The sequence below is a fragment of the Apodemus sylvaticus genome, chromosome 3, assembly GCF_947179515.1.
Source record: "Apodemus sylvaticus chromosome 3, mApoSyl1.1, whole genome shotgun sequence".
Taxonomy (NCBI): domain Eukaryota; kingdom Metazoa; phylum Chordata; class Mammalia; order Rodentia; family Muridae; genus Apodemus; species Apodemus sylvaticus.
This window is the reverse complement of record NC_067474.1, coordinates 120,284,151-120,305,671: the sequence shown is the minus strand read 5'-3', so window position 1 is coordinate 120,305,671 and position 21,521 is coordinate 120,284,151. Positions and strand designations below refer to the sequence as shown.

The 21,521-nt window shown below is 43.8% G+C and overlaps 1 protein-coding gene across 1 annotated transcript in view; it reads right to left on the bottom strand.

The window, feature by feature from the left end:
* The window catches only part of Fyb2 (FYN binding protein 2), an 83,185-nt gene that overhangs the window by 6,892 nt on the left and 54,772 nt on the right, over nt 1-21,521 (bottom strand). Inside the window, 6 exon segments of the mRNA XM_052175817.1 lie at nt 8,498-8,564; nt 10,322-10,353; nt 11,982-12,080; nt 13,106-13,169; nt 16,590-16,630; nt 16,718-16,832. Coding sequence (XP_052031777.1) covers nt 8,498-8,564; nt 10,322-10,353; nt 11,982-12,080; nt 13,106-13,169; nt 16,590-16,630; nt 16,718-16,832 — 418 coding nt within the window.

The following is a 21,521-nucleotide window of genomic DNA, read 5'->3' as shown; positions in this document are numbered from 1 at the left end:
TCAGAGGGTGGACTGGGAGGGGAATAAAATCTGGAGTTTAAAACAAACAAACAAATAAAATATTAAAAACAAAAATGTCTAGACCACGCTAGCCTACAGGACAAAACCTGTTGATCTCTCAGTGGCCCAAATTTGAGCTCACCAGAAACAAAATTAGCCAGTTTGTAATCATACTTATTGTCTCTGAGCCTCAGGATTTTTGCTTTGTTTTTATTTTTTCCTAAAATGTGAATCCTACTAGTAAATTTGCAATTCACTAATAGCTGAGGATGCACCTCACCCTGGTAGAATGGCTACCATCACCAACCATGAATGCTTATAAAAGTGCAAATTAGCATTGCCATTATAAAAACAAGTATGGAGGTTTTCGAAGAATTCAAAATTACCACCTGACCCAGCTCTAGCACTCTTGGCACATACCCAAAGGGCTCCTCACTGTCTGCTACACTATTTGCACACTCACATTCATTGCTGCATTCTTCATAATAACAAGGAATGGGAACCAGATAGATATCAACAGATGACTGGATAATCAAAATGTGGCATGGGAGCTGGAGGGGCAGCCCAGCAGTTAAGAGCGTGTGCTGCTCTTAGAACCCAGTGCAGTTCCCAGCTCACAGGTTCATGTAACTTCAGCTCCAGGAGATCCAACACATCTCTCTGAAGTGACCAGCACTTACATGTACACACACCCACACACAGACACATTCACATCATTAAAAATAATTCTTTTCTAAAATGTGGTGCATATATACAGTGAAATTTTAGCTATAAATAAAAATAAAATGTGTGGGAAAATGGATAGGTCTGGAAAGTATAATATTAAATTAGGTGATAAAACCTATTCTTTCTTTCATGAGGATCCTAGTTTGTGGTGTTTACATGTGTGCATATATGTAAAAGTAACTTTTATTCACCAGATATAATGGTCTCAGAGGCTTAGTGCTGAATAAGCTCATCCTTTCTAGTTCTTTCTGAACTCTGGCTGGCCGGTTGAACTCAGTTGTTCTGGCTCAAAACTCTTTTCCAAACTAACTCAATCAAACTGTCTTCTCTTGGCTTCTGCTGAATTGCTCTGCTTGGAAAATCTACTTCTGAATTCCATGAACTGCACTGACTGTATGAACTGAACAGAACTGAATGGAATTGCATGAATTCAATTGAACTCAATGCATTCAACTGAACTACACCCAACTACACTCAACTGAACTCCACTGCATTGCCTGAACTCAATTTACCTCCACTCATTGAACTGCCCTCTGCCCCTGACTCTGCGCCATTCTTAAGTAGCTTCTCTTTCCTGTCCATGTGGGAGTTGGGTGTATCATACCTCTAACTCATTCTCTCAAATCTTACTCTGATTCATCACTTTGTCTGTCTCTCAATTAGATGTCACTTTCAAACATGACTGTTTCCTTCCACAAACTAACTTTACTTCCTCTGTTAGGGATTAAAGGTATGTAGTAAGAGCTTCTCTGTATTCTAGCCAGATCATACTGTAATCTAGGGCATGTCTGTACTCCAGCCAGATCATACTGTAATCCAGGGCTTGTCTGCATTCTAGCTGACATATCTTTGGATGTGATCCCTTGCCACAGTAATCATGTTGCTGGATTAAAATTACTCTACATGTATAGATAAATCCAACAGTCTAGAAAGGAGACTAAGAAGATAAAGAGGTGCTGAAGAAGGGCTGGGGCAAAAGACATGTAACATGAAAGCAGGAAAGAATAGAGGGGGCTGCACTGGAGAGTGACGGAGCAGAGAGGAAGGTTATAAGAGGGGGAGGGGACATAGAGGTTAGAAGAGGTTGGAGGATCTACTAAAACACGCTTCACTAGAAAATGCTGTAAATGCTATAATGGTATCAAATACCTTGTATACTAGCTTTAAAATAATAAAATAGGAGTTGGATAGTTGGCTCTGTGATTTAAGAACCATCCAGTTATCTATAGTGTTGACAAGCCCAAATACTTCAGTAATTCTGCACTAGGAAACCTTTAAACGCAAAGATACACATGTAAGAAACTTAAATAGATATTTTGTTATAATTCCCTTTAGATTATGATGTCCTGGGGACTGAACTTTGGCACTGACACATTCAAGGCAAGCACTCTATCACTTAACTACATTCAAACTTTACTATGTGGCCCAGGCCGATCTTAAACTTGCTAGTCCCTGGCTTCGACCTCCATAGTTGCCAGGATTACAGGCCTCTGCCACCATGCCTGCCTTTTCTTCAGATTTTAGTCACAGCATCCTTCAGGATATGAAGTGCACAAGGCCCTAGGACTTGCTGGTGGTCTCGAATACCTCTTTTCTTATCTTTTAGCTTTGAATCCTGGAAGAAGGCTCTAGAAACTACTTTCTTTTCTAATGGCCTCATGTTCACTCATTTTTGGTTTCTGTATTAGCTCCCAGGAGGTGGAGCTCTGACATAGTCCCAGTGGATCTACTACAAGCTCTGTGCGATACCAGGCACAGAACCGGGTCTAGTCTGAGCTTGTACATGAAATTTAAAGGCAGCTGCAGCATGAGAACAGGCACAGGCTGGGCAGACATGCTGTGTCATGTTTATTCTCTTTACTAAAACAACATATTCCAAGTCTTCAAAGTTTTTGAAGCAGTAGAAAGGAAGAAGAAATAGAAAACGCAGCCTCTTCAACAATGCCATTAGGATAGAAGCAACCACAGAAGAGAAGCGAGAACCTGGAAACAGACCTTCAGGTGCTGGGACACTTGCAAGTTGCTGAGGAAAATAAGAGACATTTATCTGTATAGAAGAAAACAACTGGCTGTCACTTGTTAAAATAAAACTCAATTCACGAGATACTTGATGCACTCTGCTGGGCTAGGGCTTAGGACTCAATGCTCTCACCATTGAGGCTCTGATTTGATTCCCAGTCAGGGAAGAAACCCTCTCTTGAAACAAACAAACAAACAACAAACAAACAAAATCCAAAACAAAACAAAACAAAACAACCCTCAGTTCAGGTGGACCTAAGGATTGGTTTAAAAGGCAAAGCTGCAACTTTTAGAAGAAAACATTGGAGACTGATGAATGAGCCAGGAAGAAGTTCTTTAGAGGATACAGAAAGCAACAATAAAAAGTGATAATTTAAAGATACATGAAGGATTTGAATTTCTGTTCTTTGGAAGACTAGAAAGGAAGTTGAGAATTCCAGCCAACAGGTGGAGAAAATGAAGTAACTGGCATGAGAGAGAAAAAGAATTGTATCTAAAATGAATTGCTTTAAAACCTAAGAGGAAGAAAAATACCAGCAACACCACAAAAAAGCAGTCAAACGATATGGACAGAGTATGGGAGTAGGGCCCGAGTGTGCAACTGCACACAGCTTGCTAGTAATGAAAATTAGCATGATCTGAGACTCTCTACACACACCAATGGGACAAAATTGACTTCTTTCTGTTCTGGGTGTTAACATGGGAACCAGGGCGAACCCTTCTATGCTGGGATGGCACTTGAGAATTTGTATTCAATGTTTGGTCTGTATTTTCTCTTCCAAGTCCACACAAGATAACAGGAATCAATATCTGCGAAAGTACTGCTTACAAATGCAAAATCACTCAGGAACTAAATGCCCACCAACAGGAGGATGCATTAATGTGGCATATACCACTGGAATAGTAACCGAAGGGCAGAGAAAATGAAAGAAGATTGGTGGCAAAACAGGAGATGTGAGTAAAACCAGAAGTTACAAAAATCAATCCGAAGGATGAAATCATCGTTACAACAAAACAATAATTTTGTCATCTATAATTTGATAAATATGGGTTTCATTTTTTGTTTTGAACAAGCAAAGAAAAGCACAAAAGCAGAAAAGGTACTCTCCCTGGAGGGACCCAGTGTGCAGGTGAGGGGTGGACAGATAAAGGATGAGCCGGTAAGGGGTATGCAGATAAAGGGTGAGCAGGTGGGGGTATGCAGGTAAAGGATGAGCCGGTAAGGGGTATGCAGGTAAAGGGTGAGCTGGTAAGGGGTATGCAGGTAAAGGGTGAGCTGGTAAGGGGTATGCAGGTAAAGGGTGAGCCGGGAAGGGGTATGCAGAAGAAGGGTGAGCAGGTGGGGGTGAGCAGGTAAAGGGTGTGTATGGGGGGGGGCATGCAGGTGCAGGAGGTGAGGGGTGAGCAGATGGGGTGTGCAGATGAGGATTGAGTGGGTGAGCAGGTAAGGGGTGAGCAGGTAAAGGGTGCATGGGTGGGTGGGTGGGCGTGCAGGTGGAATATGTGGAGGTGAGGGGTGAGCAGGTGGAATATGTGGAGGTGGGGGATGAGCAGGTGGGATTTGTGGAGGTGGGGGATAAGCAGGTATGGGGTGAACAAATGGTAATGAGGTTAGTATTGGCCATATTCTAGTTCTTGTTGGATATGGGCTGGCTGCTTTTATTGTGCTTTATAAATGTACTGTTACAAATAAAATGTATTTTTTAAGAAAAATGTTTTATTATTTTAACTTGGTATTACAGGGCTGTTGTCTAAAAATTCCAGGGCCACCTTCCAATCTTATACCATGCTACATCTGCTTATGTTCTGGTTATATGCCTTGTGCTCCAACAAACTTGGTTTAGTTTTGGTTGCTTTTCCCCAGACAGAGTCTTACCCTGGCTACCTGCCTCTAAGCATGCACAATCACACTTACCCAAGAAACAACAACAACAACTACTACTACTACTACTCTCCTCCTCCTCCTTCCTTCCTCCTCTGATCTTCATTTGTTTGGTTTTGCTTGTTTGTTTGTTTGCTTATTTGTCAAGATAGGGCTTTAATCCTGGTTATCCTAAAACTTGGTGTGTAGAACAGGCTGTCCTCAAACTCAGCCTTCCTCCCAAGAGGCGGGCAGCACCACTGCCACGTGGCTTCAGGAAACTTCTTAACCACCCCGATTTGCATGCAAACGGCTGTCTGCCAACCTGTCGGCTTCTCATCTCCCCTCTTGCCCCAGCTTCCACCTGTCAAACGCTTTTTCCACTGCTTCAGTATAGACACCAACACTTGAATAGACACAAAGCTACTATCTTGAGATTCCAGATTATGCAATTTTATAATAAGTCCAACTTTCACACTACATTTTGGTATCAGACCACATGATTTCGATCTGAAACCATCATGCATAGGATCCTGGAGACTACAAGAAGACATCGTCAAGAAATTAGCTTTCTGTAGATATGAAAGCTAATTTTTTTTCTGAGTTCCAGTAAGCCTGGATAGCAATATGACCTACTCTCGGGAGGTTTGTAATAATGTAGAATACAGGTTTTTCTTATCCAAACTTGTCTTCTAATCTCTAGATTTTATCCCTGATTGCCTCAGTTCTCATGCCTGCCATCCCATGGTTTTGTTCTAATGTCTCTGACACTTCTCACTTCGCCTTCCTCACCACATAACCATGACCACCACCTAAACATCTGCTTCTTAAACAGATTTCCGTACAGGTCCCTGAGTGGCCACTTAACTAGTAACAAATACAGTCATGTCACAGAATCCACAGTCCACCAGCTTTAAACATTCATTGCTTATGCATCATTCTCAAAATGCAGTCCACACTTCCTCTGGCAGCCCCTCAGCCTCACCTGTACCCCACCGCCCATCCTACACTACTGGGAGTTCTTTGAACTCCAAAACCGTCCAATATGTCAACCCTTCAAGTATTCCAATGCTATTAATTCATTCAACTAATACTGATTCTATGCTCTGTGCCAGATATTGGGTGTAAAATAATTCACAAAAAAGATAACAATAGTTGATCTGGAAGAGGAACAGTTTTTGTCCAGTTATGCACTAGAATTTGGTTGTGTTGGACCAGAATATTTTGAAAGAGATACAGGTATGTTGGAAGCATTCTACAGAGACATTAACATATAATTTTTGATATTTTGGTTGTAATTAAAGTCTTGGGGGTAGCTGAGAAAACACTAAAAAATATACATGAGGGAAGGTTGGGTATCACACCTCTAAGTCAAGCCACTTGGTAACAAAGACAGGAAAATCCCGAGTTCAAAGCCAGCTTAGCCAATTTAACAAAGTCTTCAATAAAATGAAATACATAAAAATGAAAGAACACAGTAGTGTGCAGTGCCTGCCTAGAGGGGGCAGTGTGCAGTGCCTGCCTAGAGGAGCAGTGTGCAGTGCCTGCCTAGAGGGGCAGTGTGGAGTGCCTGCCTAGAGGGGGCAGTGTGCAGTGCCTGCCTAGAGGAGCAGTGTGCAGTGCCTGCCTAGAGGGGGCAGTGTGCAGTGCCTGCCTAGAGGGGGAAGTGTGGAGTGCCTGCCTAGAGGGGGCAGTGTGGAGTGCCTGCCTAGAGGGGCAGTGTGCAGTGCCTGCCTAGAGGGGCAGTGTGGAGTGCCTGCCTAGAGGGGGAAGTGTGGAGTGCCTGCCTAGAGGGGGCAGTGTGCAGTGCCTGCCTAGGGGGGGCAGTGTGCAGTGCCTGCCTAGAGGGGCAGTGTGCAGTGCCTGCCTAGAGGGGCAGTGTGCAGTGCCTGCCTAGAGGGGCAGTGTGCAGTGCCTGCCTAGAGGAGCAGTGTGCAGTGCCTGCCTAGAGGGGGCAGTGTGCAGTGCCTGCCTAGAGGGGCAGTGTGGAGTGCCTGCCTAGGGGGGCAGTGTGGAGTGCCTGCCTAGGGGGGGCAGTGTGGAGTGCCTGCCTAGAGAGAGAGGGCAGTGCTGAGTACTTGATTAGAGGGCGCAGTGCAGAGTGCTTGCCTAGAGGGGGCAGTGTGCAGTGCCTGCCTAGAGGGGGCAGTGTGCAGTGCCTGCCTAGAGGAGCAGTGTGCAGTGCCTGCCTAGAGGGAGCAGTGTGCAGTGCCTGCCTAGAGGGGGCAGTGTGCAGTGCCTGCCTAGAGGGGGCAGTGTGCAGTGCCTGCCTAGAGGGGCAGTGTGGAGTGCCTGCCTAGAGGGGGCAGTGTGCAGTGCCTGCCTAGAGGGGCAGTGTGCAGTGCCTGCCTAGAGGGGGCAGTGTGCAGTGCCTGCCTAGAGGGGGCAGTGTGGAGTGCCTGCCTAGAGGGGGCAGTGTGCAGTGCCTGCCTAGAGAGGGCAGTGTGCAGTGCCTGCCTAGAGGGGCAGTGTGCAGTGCCTGCCTAGAGGGGGCAGTGTGCAGTGCCTGCCTAGAGGGGCAGTGTGCAGTGCCTGCCTAGAGGGGGCAGTGTGGAGTGCCTGCCTAGAGGGGGCAGTGTGGAGTGCCTGCCTAGAGGGGGCAGTGTGCAGTGCCTGCCTAGAGAGGGCAGTGTGCAGTGCCTGCCTAGAGGGGCAGTGTGCAGTGCCTGCCTAGAGGGGGCAGTGTGCAGTGCCTGCCTAGAGGGGCAGTGTGGAGTGCCTGCCTAGAGGGGGCAGTGTGCAGTGCCTGCCTAGAGGGGCAGTGTGCAGTGCCTGCCTAGAGGGGGCAGTGTGCAGTGCCTGCCTAGAGGGGGCAGTGTGGAGTGCCTGCCTAGAGGGGGCAGTGTGCAGTGCCTGCCTAGAGAGGGCAGTGTGCAGTGCCTGCCTAGAGGGGCAGTGTGCAGTGCCTGCCTAGAGGGGGCAGTGTGCAGTGCCTGCCTAGAGGGGCAGTGTGCAGTGCCTGCCTAGAGGGGCAGTGTGCAGTGCCTGCCTAGAGGGGGCAGTGTGGAGTGCCTGCCTAGAGAGAGAGGGCAGTGCGGAGTACTTGATTAGAGGGCGCAGTGCAGAGTGCTTGCCTAGAGGGGGCAGTGTGCAGTTCCTGCCTGGCATACAGGAGGCCTTGTAAGAATCTTGCAAAAAGGAAAAACAAGGGCTGTTTGAAGGGCTAATAGAACTGTTATAGGGCATCTGAACAGTTGATACTTAAGGCATAGGTGGAAAAAGAAACCTCACACGCAAAGCTTAAGCCAAGAGAGGGAATGGCAAACTGTTCCATGGAAATGCGGGGAGAACAGGACACTTTTTCCCTGTAAGGACTGCATGACCAGAATTTTAAAACACTGCAGAAAAATTCAGTTATGGTATGGTCTTAAGAATATTTCTTGGTTTAACAAAGAGCTATTAGTAGCTTGACCAAGACAGCATGAGTCCCAGTACAGTGAACAGGGGCAGGTGACTGAAAATGAGAGGCCTCCATCACCAGCTGCTCCATGGAGATTAAACTGAAGACAGCCAGAAACAGGGAGGGGCACTGAGTCTGATGGCTTCCTTCCTTTCTCCAGATAATAGTGATAGTGATTTAGTCCTTGGAAACTGTTCTATCAAACAGCCTTGCTATCAGGCATTTTTCAGCGTTCACAAAAGATTACTATTTGAATGTGTTGAAATTTTCGAGACTCAAAGATAAGAGACACAGACTCCGAAGCTCCAAAGCCTGTGGCTTAGTAGCACTGTTGGGCCACCAGCGGGAGAGTAGTCATTGTTTTTTCTTCAGAACAGAGGGAATAGCACCTTTGTCTAATATGTCAGCATCTACCTCTCTGACTGTATTTAACAAAGCATCAGGCAGTGGCTGGTGCCCCCAGGGACGACCGGAGAAGTAAGCTGACTTACTTTGATTCTGTCTCACGTGTATGTGTATCCACATCGTCATAGATGATAATATCCTGAGACCTAGGTCCTAGGGCACAAATGGGATCAAAAAAATTATTAGCTATGCATCATACACCTCTGGCTTTCCAAATTATACACAATGACCTAATTATCCAAATGTATCCTCAAGCCTTTTATCTGATTACATAGGCAGGCTGGAGCAAAATGAATCTCTTTGGGGGAAGAAACTCAACTGAGGGAATAAACAGCAGTGAGCTCGCTGAACATCTGACCTGCATATACATCGATTTGATTTCGTCAAATTGTAAGTTGTCCCATTTTCTGGAACTGAAAAATAATTTATATTGCCACGACACTGAGGGGACTTTTCTTAATACCCAGTGGAAGGGAAATGGTAATGTATTTGCTGGTCTCCACCTACCACACACACACACACACACACACACACACATGCACGCACACACACACAAAAATTGTTTTCTTATTTCACACCAATGGTTTGAAATAATTGTTTCTTTAGAATACTATTGTATTACATTGAATCTGAGTTAGTGTATAATGATAATTAATTATTTATAGCTTGTAATATTCATGCTATCATGCAATATAGACTGCTATGATTTTTAAATGATTCATTATTTGAAAAAGTTTGGGACATTTTGATATGTTCACAATTCATTTTCCAGTATTCATAATTACTCTTAGCTTTACTAAGAGTAAGCTTTCCCTCCATACTTCTAAGCTTTGGGTAGGGTTGTAGATTCAACAGCCCTTATTTAAGTGCTTTGGGACAGAAAGTTTCAGACATCAAATCTTTTTAGATTTTAGAGTATTTGCATATACACAGTGGCAAACATACAGATTGTATCTTAGAAATGGAAGTCAAATAGAAAGTTGAAATCAGTTAATATTTCATATGCACTTGCAACACATATCCTAATAGTAACTTCATACAATATTTTACTGTGCCTGCCATGTGACACACCTGTCACATGGACTCAGATGTAGACATTTTAAATTCTGTCAGCAAAAAAAAAAAAAAAAAAAAAAATCTTTCAGATTTTGGTGTGATTTTGGTTTGTGGTTCTGGGGATTAGAGGTAATCCATCTGTAAGATGAATTCCTATTCCAAGTTGCCTTTTGAGTTTTTTATGACAATATTTGAGAGAGCTGCAATTTTATCAGGTCTATATAACCTTTTGGTATATAATTTGGCAGCTTATTAATTCTGAAAAATATGTTTGAATCACCGAGTCACAGTTGTTAATGAAAGTACTATATAATGAAAGTAATATAGTTAATGAAGAACTTTATTTCTAGTGCCCATGAACAAAAACCATGAACAAAATCACACAGCTCTTGTTTATTGCCAAATTCCATGTGCTGGATATGTACTAAAAGTGTCCTATGTGTCTGGTACTATGAGAACTTATACAACCAGTGACCCATTTTTAATCAGCTAGTGTGTGGACTGCAGCAGGCTCATACTCAATGGATCATGTCTTAATCTGTCTATCAAATCTATCAGAGCTGAGCAGATCAATGCAGAATACCTAAACTTCATAGTCAGAGATATTTCCCAATCAAAGTATGGATATGGGTCCTAGAAACCTCCTAAAAAGAGAGTAACATCTATATATGGAAATGCCAGAGAAAGTTTTTACATCTCTCCAAAGCAGGAAGTGCCCCTGTTTGAGATATATTCTTTCATTCTGAGGGGTTCATTTTTTTTCATTGGGAAACCAGTGTTCCTCCCTTGCCCTGTAATATACCAATCCTGAAGACAGCAATGCTGGTGGGCAACAGCAGGCAAATGACACTTACCTAAGTCAGGCAGTGACACGGAAAATCCATTGCTAATGAGGAAAAGACAAAAAAAGTCAAAGAAAAGGTCACACTCATGAGCAGACAGAGCCTAGATGCCATCCTGACGGCAGGTGCCTGGTCCAGATGCCATCCTGGCGGCAGGTGCCTGGTCCAGATACCATGTTGATGGCAGGTATCTGGTCCAGATGGTATTTCTAGGCAAGCCTGTCAAGTGAGACTCTTGCAGCTCTGTTTTGATTGTCCCTACCCCATTCCAAATGAGCTCATTCATCCCTGTGGACTGCCAGTAACTCACCCTACCTACCTAACCAACCACCCAGGCTGCCTCGCAGCCTAAACCTAAATGCATAGAAGTCACAACTATCTGTTAGTCTTCTAAGAGACAGTTAGATATACTAAATGAGTATGAGGAATAAAAAAGAACAGGGTATGGGTAAATCCATAGGGACTCTGCATATACTGCATCCTTTCTTTGTTTCTTAAACCAAAGGAAGACTTGTACAGAGAAACTCTGGTCAGGAGGAAATGTAAGATGGCAGCCTGCCAAGGGGGAGAGAACATGGAGCATAGCTAGATTTGGTTCTTGTCTCTTGTTGCTAAGGAGATCACATGGAAAGAGATGTGTGATAGGAAAAGGGAGGGAAAGAAGAGAGGAGATGGAGACAGAGACAGACAGACAGACAGACAGACAGACAGACCTGTGCCTTTGCAACCTTTAATTTCAAGTCAATACTACAGGTGTTTTATTTATTTATTTATTTATTTATTTATTTATTTATTTATTTTGTATTAGCCACGAGCCAGGCTCTTATGCCAGATGAGTAATATAATCAGGACAGTTTCTGTCCTGAAGGGAGGGAGAAAATAAAGTAACAGGGTGCCCTGCGCTGCAGTGGGAACGGTAGAACCTGCACTCATGTCTGGTTGGATGTCTCGGGGGATCTAGCTCCAGCAGACCACTAAGCTTAAAATCACAAAACTGCAAGATTTTATAATTGGGAAGAACTTGAGAGGAGAATAGCTTCATGCTATCTGAATGCAGATGATTATTTGGCAAATTGCCCTCACAAAGTGACGGTATCAATGTTGGGGAGAAAAATGTCTCCAGAGGCTGCAGAGTCCCCCTTCTGCTTGGTTGCCCTGAGGGAACCAAGTCCTGTAAGCGCAAATGGAAGAACTCCCCTCTCTCTCACTGCTGGAACCTTCCCAAAGACTAATAGTTGAGGTTACAGGAGGAGAGGGGAGGGGGTTCTAAGTCCATTCGGGTAACCCATGTCCACAGCACAAGCACAACACTGCTTTCAAGAAGGACAGATACACAAGTAAGACCACTGGAGGTTGTGTGGTCAAGAGAGCTTGAAACCTTGTAACCAACCACTAACATGTTTAGTGCTAATGACACAAGATGTGGAAGATGACAGCATGTTTCCTATTCTGGATCCTGCTTGCCTAGTCTAGCAAGTTTTTCTCCTCGCTAGCTTCTTCGGGTGTCATGGAATTGGGGCCTTTATAGGTAGGTTTTGATTCTCTCGTCACTGGTGCTGAGAATTGGATGGAAAACAGCATCCCATGTGTCTCTGAGACCAGTGTTGCTGATGGCATCCAGGGAGCCAGGGAACCAGGGAGCCAGGGAGACAGGGAGACAGGGACAGTTTACCTGACAATTTCTTTTGACTTGGTTTTCTTCATTCCGAACATGCCGTTTTCTTTCCTGAAGATCTGCTGCAATCTTCTCAGCGCTGCCCTCCCAGCTACACTAAGAGGAAACACGGAACATTTGAGAGAGTAAGAACTGGGAGACAACACTGTCGGATGATCAAGGACCGGAGACTTTAACCTCACATCCAAAGCAAGGAAGCACAAGGGAATGCCTCAGCAACTAGGAGTGAAGTCTGCCAAGACCCTGCTGAGACAGGAAGCATATCTGAGGCGACCATGAACAGAGGAATTTTAGTGTGTACAAACATTCATCTACCACAAATAGTGTGCAGTTTTCTAGAGATTATGAAGCAAAATCTTGCTTTCCCAGGGAGAAAATAACCTCGGGAAATGCTCCCTCTAAATGGTACTGGAGACACATCAGAGGAATTACCGGCTCCTGAAATTGCCATCACTGATTTTCAACATACTCTTCAGTAGCTGAGTGTACATCTGTGGTGACATGTTCATGGGCCATCTGATGACGAATTTCTTCTAAAAATCCTTTAGGTTTAGGGCAGGTGGAGGCGAAAGGGGGTTCACCCACATAAGCAGCCAGGATCCCTGTGCCCTTCGTCCCCAGACTCAACACTGCTAAACACAGTGTTTTCTTTTTCTTGCTGTTTATAATTAAACGTGACCAATGCTGCTTATTTGAACAAATGTTTACAACACCAGTGGGTAAATCCCAGAGTCTGTCTGGCTAACTCACAAAGACAAGGGCTTAGTTAAACTTATTGCTTTGTTCCTGGGAAACCAACTATAAAGTCAAGAGAGAGTCTATTGTTGTTTACTTTTCCTGTCTCAACTACTTCTTAATGTGTAATATAAACGTTCTCTACTCTAGAAAATGGACATTTTGCTCAAAGGAGAAAGCAATGAATCTTCAATATTATGGCGTGTGACTGTACACAGTATGAACGTGCTGCCGATTGACAGTGTAGTATTTCAGTAGCTAATCACCCTTCTGTGTAATCTTCCCTCAACAATGACGGGTGGTGGGAGATGGGGCCATGTCCTAAGTCCTGGCTTACTAGATAAACAGGAAACACCTTTAGCTTACAATCCAAGAAAGACACTCACTCTGTTTTGGGATCATTATTCTTTGTTTTGTAGATATCTTCATACATTTCTTCACTATTTTCTTCTGAAATTAAAACACACACACACATTGAATACCTATGGGCTGCCAAGTACTTTCAACTTTCTTTAGTTGAGCAGTTTTGTTGAAATTATGCAAGTTTCCCTAAGCATGTGGTAAAAAAAATTCATAAACTTATATAAAGGTTTTTATAAATGAGAAGAATTAAATCTATCTTCTGCCTCAGATTCCATGTGAGATCAGGTTCAGCCAAAGAAAGCCACTTCTTAACAGATCATCCCTTTTGCTCTCCCTCCTTCCCGTGGTTAGTGAGGAACAGCATGCTAAACGCTGGGAAAGAAGGGACACCCATGGATGGTGAAGAATGTCTTCCTTTGCACCAGTGTAACATGTGAGCTTAACACACATAGATGGATGCGGAGTATAGCCCAGAAACCGAGTGTAAAGAAAATAACATTGGAGTCAAGGAATAAATGTTAAGGTTGCAAACTTGACTGGAACTCAGCATGCACGCAGCATGCAGAGTTCTTTAGCTTCTTTGTACCTCTGTTCTCTCATTAAAGGTATTAGATTCAATGTTCTCTGATTAGTCCGTGTGTGTGTGTGTGTGTGTGTGTGTGTGTGTGTATGTGTGTATGTGTGTGTGTTATATTACAGGTAGAGAGTGTCTCATTATTTAGCACAGGTTATCCTGGAACTCCCTGAGTGGGTCTAACTAGAAAATGGGAAAGAAGATAGGAGAAAAGGGGGAAAAGGAGGGATGGGTAATCAAAACTATGGAAATTTCTTTAAAAAAAGATATGGAAACTGCTATTTTATAAGTTTATAAAAATACTACCTAAAAATGAAGTTGGAATGGAGGTATCCTCTATAGTGGTTTTAGAATAGCCCCAGAGGCTCATATAATTGATTAGTCACCAAGGAGTGGAACCGTTTAAGAAGGAGGTATGGCCTTGTTGGAAGAGGTGTGCCACTTGGAGTGGCCCTGGCCCCAGTTCCTATCTCTGTCTCAGTTTCTCTCTCTCTTCATTCCCTCTCCTCCTCCCTCCCTCCATTTCTCCTTCTCCTTCCTCCTCTCTCTCTCTTCCTACTGCCTTTGAATCTAGAATGTAAAGCTACAGCTTCAGTTCCCTGCCTGTTTGCTTCCTACCATGATGATTAAAGAGTAACTCTCTAAAACTGTAAGCAACTCCCCAATTAAGTGCTTTTTTAAGTGAGAGTTGCTTTGGCCATGGTGCCTCTTCAAAGCAATAGAACAATAACTAAGACATCCTGCATGGGTGGGTAATGCTTGACCCCTCAGAGTTCTTAGTACGATACAAGGTACTGTCATTGTTCTTGGTTGTCCAGTGGAACTTGCTGGTGAGACTATTCCCGAAGATACTACACTTTTGGTGATGGCAGAGAAATCAAGCTAAAGCTGAGAGAGATACTTTCCCATTACTGTCTAGCTTTGTGGTGCCAGAAGGGGCTCTGCAGCCTACTAATGGGGAAGGTTATCAGTAGTGTTCTCCAGCTGTGAATCCTGTAAGCTACAATGTGCCCTGCTGGGCCTGACACATCCTCTAGCTTAATGGTGGCAACTTACCACTTTGATGCCTACTTCTCAAGAAGAAACTCATGCCTGGTTCTGTAAACCTGGTAAAGAACAGATGCATGGGGGATGGGGAGGGGGTCACAAACCCTGGGGGGAAATGCTGTTATGTTTTTAAAAAAACATTATTTTATATGTATTTTTCCTTCATATATTACTGTGCACTAAATGTGTGCCTAGTGCCTATAAAGGCCAGAAGAGGGCATGAGGTAGCCTGGAATTAGAGTTACAGATGGTTGTAATCTGAAAGATGGGTGTTGGGAATTGAACTTGAGTTCTCTGGAACAGCAACAAGTTCTCTTAACCACTGAGCCATCTCCAGCCTTACTAGTTGCTGTTTCTGCTACTGCTGCTGCTACTGCTAAGTGATCATGGCCATGGTGCCTCTTCAAAGCAATAGAACAATAACTAAGACATCCTGCATGGGTGGGTAATGCTTGATCCCTCAGAGTTCTTAGTACGATACAAGGTACTGTCATTGTTCTTGGTTGTCCAGTGGAACTTGCTGGTGAGACTATTCCAGAAGATACTACACTTTTGGTGATGGCAAACTGCTCAAACTGCTCAACTTCTCAAACTGCTGCCTAGATACTTGAGCTTAGATCTGCAGGCTAGACCAGTACTGGTACTCAGCTGTCATCAGAGAAACGTCTTCTAGGAATACGTAGCTCATAGAGTAAATCTCCATAACTGGCCAAAGCACCCAAATTTAGTGGCCGGCTCGGCTCTAAATGAGACAGCTGGACCACTACCTATAAGGCTTAGGGAACACTGTGGATAATAGAACTGAAATACTGCAAGAGATGTGCTCCCCTAAGACATCTTCTGGTTGTGACACAGCCATTGCACAAATAACTACAGCTGAGGTGATCACCACTCATCTGCTTAAGATGGGACCCATGGTATCTCATCAAAGACAGGGGGACCCATAGGACACCTCACTTCCCAGATGGCCTACTAGTCAGTTTTTCAGGGAGGGCATGTTGTTTTCTTCAGTGGCATAGCCACTGATAAACCAACCTTGCTGTAGTGTGTAACTTGCACCTAGGCTCTGGCAAGAATCCAAATCCAGTGGTTCACACACAAAAAGAAGGCATGGAAGTGGAAGGGGCTTGAAGAGGAGAAAAGTTTCAGAGGGGGAGAAAGGAGGATAAAGAGTGTGAAAACAACTAAAATTCTTCATGGAAATATAAGAAAACGTCGAAAATAAAAATGAAACAAAGGTGATAAGAGCCACTTGAGGTATCCCAGGAAGGCCGGTGCCACTATATTTGGGAGTGGGCATCTGCAAACACATTTTGGTTTGCATTTGCAGAAGCAGAGAAGAGTCAATGCGGAAGCCTCTCAAAGGGAAAACTGAATATAGTGTGGACTACAGATGGAGTCACACTGATGCTGGGGAGAGGACCAGGCCATTCAAAGCCATTAGGCTGTGTTGGTATTGCTATTAAAAGCACTGGGAAGTTGGGGCTATATACTTCGATGTAGAAAACCAAAGTTTGGTTCCCACACACTCATATCAGTTGGCTAATCACATGCCTGAAACTCCACCTTCAGAGAATCCAACAGGAAAGATGCCTTTGCAGGCACTCGTACACAGAGGCACATATTCCCAGCCCCCACCTACACATAATTAAAATCTATTAATTGTAGGAAGCCCTGATGATATTTCAAAAAAACATGTGCATCAAACTTGTGCTATGAAAACACCCCAAAGAGAGCCGTTTCATGTGACGTTGCTTTCGGCCATAAGAATGCTCTCCCCTCCTCAGTCTTGCCATCCAGTTTCTAATCACTGAAAATGTGCCAAATAAAAGGCTGTGGTCACTGCTCTGCCTCAGGAGCACTCTGCTTCCCCAACCAGCACTTACCGCTGTCTGAGGTGAACGAGCTAGAAAAGTCCCATTTTCGTCTGTAGAGAAAGACATAAAGATCATTACCTACTGCACCTCCACAGTCTCACCGAATGCACCCTCCTGGAAGGGTAGAGAATACTCACATGTCTTCTCGGGAACACTCCACATCATCATATGTCTTCTCTGAAGAGGAATTTGACCTAATGGTGCTGGGACTTGGAGTTTCTTTCGTCACCTCCAAAGCCTCCACATACCCACCTGTAAGGGAAATAGGGAAACCCTTGACACAGTTGTTATTGGCTATCAGGGACATATCTGCACTCATCCCTGGCACTGGAGGCACAACAGGAAAAGGCAGGTTAAATGTGATGAAACTGGATTGCCACCTTGGCATGTGTTGGTTTGAGAAAGAGATGCCACCCCCCCAACCCCATCGGCTCATGTGTACAATGTTCTGTCCTCAAAAGAGATACTGTTTTGTTAGATTCGGAAATTCCAGGAGGTGGAGCCTGGCTAGAGGAATTGGCTTAGCAAGGGGCACCCTTTAAAGGCTACCCTATCCCTTCTTTCCTCTCTGCTTCCTGTCCACCATGACCCACTTCCTCCTCCACCTGCTTCCACGCTTTGATGCTCTGTCCTCCCACAGACCTAAAAGTGGCAGAGCCAAGGACTGTGGAGTAAAACTCTGAGTCAACCCCGACCTTGCCTCTCTCTTCTGTTGTCTGTTTATAGTCACTGCAGGGAAACTGACAGCATGGTCTGCCAGGTCCTGGACAAGCCACTTGCTGAGCCTGCTGCAACTTCTGGGAGCTGGGGTAATCAGAGCCGGCCCCTGTTGTGTGACCGTGAAAGGATCCAGTGTACATGCACAATGAGTGCTGATTCCCTGGCAAACTAGAACTGACTCTTCCTCAGTGAAATGCCTCTTCTGACCTTTGTTAGAGTCCTTCAGCCCGGGAGATTTTTCTCTACTATCAAAATGGCCGCGTCTTGTCTTTTGATAGTTTTTTTTTTTTTCCTTTCTTAAAGATTCTTAAGTAAGCTAATTGAATACATGTCAGTGCGTATGGTTAAAGATAGAATTAACCACAGGGTCACATGCCAATCTGAAAAGTCTGTAGAGATTGTTTGCACAGGTAGCCAGCCTGATAAATGCAGTATTTCTCAGCTATAAACTTGTACAACAGCCATAAGTCTCACCTCGTCAATTGGTACAGCTTCATATTTAGGCTGTGGGTGGTTCAGAGCTATTTTCATTTCAGACATGAACTACTTATCATCAGAAGTGTATCTAAAGATATGCAATAAGTGAAGAAACTTGTATCTACTAATTAAATGAACCAAATGAGAAGATTTTATCCTACTGTAAGAAGTATGTGACCCTCAAACTCTTTCAAAGAGTGTCAGTTCCCAGAGGAAGAAGCCTTTAACTTTTTCTGAAGTTATCAGAATGGTTCTAGCAAAAATAAAGATATTAAGCACATAGTCAGGTGATTTTTCTTTTTCTTTTTTTTAAAATGTACTTATTCTGCTTTATGGGTATGAAAGTTTTGACTGCATGTTTGTGGGGATATCACATGTATACCAGGTGCCTTCAGAGGCCATAAGAGGGTGCTGGATCTCATAGACCTGGCGTGACTGGATGACTGTGAATGTGGATTCTGGGAGCCAAACACAGCTCCTCTGAAATATCAAATGCTCTTAACCACTGGGCTATCTCTCCAACTTCCTTTTTGCCTTTCTTAATTTTTCTTTTTGGCTTATGAAAAGCACCATGGAATCATCTTAGAAACAGAACGCACAGATGCCTGTCTTTAGTGAACACACCAGTCAGTTCCAGATCCATCATAATCTTTCATGTTACTTCCATTTGGCTGTCCTAGGGATACAGGATTTCAAACCACTCTCAAGATTTCTTTTGCTGATCTTTAAATCTGCCCTGCCTCTGACAATGAACAGTATCTTTCCTGTTGCTCAGGCTCCTCAGGCCCCGAGGGCTGGAGACATCCCTGATTCTTCTGTCTCTCACAGACCGACTCTGATCACGACTTCTGGTGTGTGCTCGAAGCTCTGAATGAGCCCGTGCTTGTTGTCTTCCTCCCGCACCTCTCTCCTCTCTGTTCCAACCACAGGATTTTATATTCCACCACCACCTATGGTCAGCTCTGGCCTGGAAGCACCTGCTTCCTTTTCCCTTCGCCCTACAACAGTCTTACCTGAGAGTCACACATGCTTCTGCTATTCTTACTGCTATGCCAAAACCCCTGATGAAAGCATCTTAAGGAAAAATGAGTTTAACGTGGCTTCTGTCCAACAGGGCAGGGGAAGACATGGCGGCAGGGGCGTGAGGTGGCTCCTCACACTGTGTCTTCCATCAGGCAGCCAAGAGAGACCAACGTGCTTAGTAGTTCATGTTCTCTCTTTTTTCTGCTTTCATTCAGTACAGAACCCTGGCGTGCGGGATGGTGGGCCCCACATACAGAGTGCATCTAGCCTCTCCAGCTAGCTCTCTCCGGAGATTCCCTCATAGCCATGCCCAGAGGTGTGCCTCTAAAAGCAGTGAAGTGGACATGCAGGATGAACTATCCTTTCCGGATATTCCTGAGGTCTTTGAGGTTAACCACAGACACAAACAAGTTTTAAAGTCCATGGCCTCCTTTTCTATCCCTTCTTTACTTGTACAATTTACCTCCATTTTGCATAAGAATATCTTATTGTTCATGTATTATCTGCTGCATTTGATCAGAAAGTAACCTCTGTGGGGGACAGGGATTCTTTTTTTTTTTTCAGTGATCTTTTTATTATATATTTTTTATTTTGTTTTTTGTTTGTTTTTAATATTTTTATTTTCTATATTCTTTGTTTACATTCCAAATAATTTCCCCTTTCCCGGATCCCCCCTCCCCATATGTCCCATAAACCTTCTTTTCTCCATCCCTTCTCCAATCACCTTCCTCCTTTTTCTCTGTCCTTATATTCCCTTCCAATGCTAGATCAATCCTTTCCAGGTTCAGGACCCTCTCCATACTTCTTCATGGGAGTCATTTGGTATGCAATTTGTGCCTTGGATATTCAGGGCTTCTGTGCTAATTAATATCCACTTATCAGAGATTGCATTCCATGTGTATTCTTTTGTGATTGGGTTACCTTGCTTAGGATGATATTTTCCAGATCAAACCATTTGCCTAAGAATTTTGTGAATTCATTGTTTCTAATTGCTGAGTAGTATTCCCTTGTGTAAATATACCACATTTTCTGTATCCATTCCTCCTTTGAGGGGCATCTGGGTTCTTTCCAGCTTCTGGCTATTATAAATAAGGCTGCTATGAACATAATGGAGCATGTGTCTTTATTGCATGCCGGGGAATCCTTTGGGTATATGCCCAGGCGAGGTATAGCAGGGGGACAGGGATTCTTTATTAATCTACCGTAATTGTACAAAAAATGTACTTCATTGTGGCATGTTCATACATTCAGTTTATACACTTTGATCTTATTTACCCCATCTATCCACCTGCTCTACCCACTTTTCCCTCTACACGGACCCTTTTGTCTTCCTTGTGAGTATCTTTCCGCATGAGAGAGAAAACATGATTAATTCATTCTGAGCCTTTCCTTCTCAGTCCCTCTCCAGTTCCATCCATTTTTTGTGCAAATGATAATTTCCTTCTTCCATGTGTTAGTGTGTGTGCACATGTGGAAGCCAGCAGTCAAATCTGAGTGTTTTTTTGAGACAGGCTTTCTCGCTGGCCTGGAATTCACTGAACTGGCTGGAGAGCCTCAGGGGTTTTGCTTGCTTCTGTCTCTGCAGGGTGGGAATTATTTGCACAGCACCATACCTGTTGTGGCTTTTGTTTGCTGGTTCACACACTGGCTATGACATCTAAACTCGAGTTCTCATGCATACTAAGGCAAAATATTTACTAATGGAGCCACCTCCCTATCCCCCAGCCCCTCACCTCACTCTTCATGACACATACACTCTCTTCGCGACACATACACTCTCTTTGCCTCCCTTCCTCCCTTCACTCCTCCCTCCCCCTGCTCTGTTCCATTGTCTTTAGCCATTCATCTGTTGAAGGCGACTCTATAACTTGCCTGTTTTAAGCTGTGCCCTGATAAACAAGGGTGTGCTGACTTAGACCCTCATCTGCACACAGCCATCCCTGGAACAGCTGTGTCGTGTGGCTGTTCCATTTTAGGTTTTTTGAAAGTTTTTGTCACATCACTTTGCATAGCAGCTGCCCTAATTCTCATTCCCACCAGCAATGGTAAGTCTCTCCTACAACATTCTCTAAGTTTGCTTAGTTGTGATGGCCATTCTGATTGGGTAAGATGGGGATCTCAGTGTGATTTTGATCTACATTTCTTTGATGTTTAAGGATGTTGAATGTTTTTCCATGTTGATGTCTTTTATATGTCTTTTGAGCAGTCCCTGTTGTGTTTATGTGCCATTTATTGATTGGATTATTTGATTTTTCAATGTTGAATTTTAAACTTTTATACACTCTCAATATTAATAATCCATTATAGCTGGCAATGATTTTCCCTCGTTCTGTGGCTATCTGTGTGGTTGGCTGTTTTCTTTGCTGTTGGAAGCTTTTACATTTACATAGTCTCATTCATTTCCTGTTGCAATTATTTTGTGTAACTAGTTGCTTATATCCATATTTTTAAGGTTTTCCCCATGTGTTCCTCTCATGACTTCCTGAGTTTTAGTTGTTACACTAAGATCTTTGATCCATTTTGAATTGACTTGAAAGATAGAATCTTCAATCCTATTTGCATGAAGAAGAGATTTTTTTTCTGTTTCTTTTACTGCTAAATCCCCACACCTAGAGTATAGGATTTAAGGCTATTGAAGCACATGATCTGCTCTGAAATTATTCCTCTAGGGCAGAGAATATGCAGGGGGTATATGTATGGCATAGGTAAAGCCCATGAGCC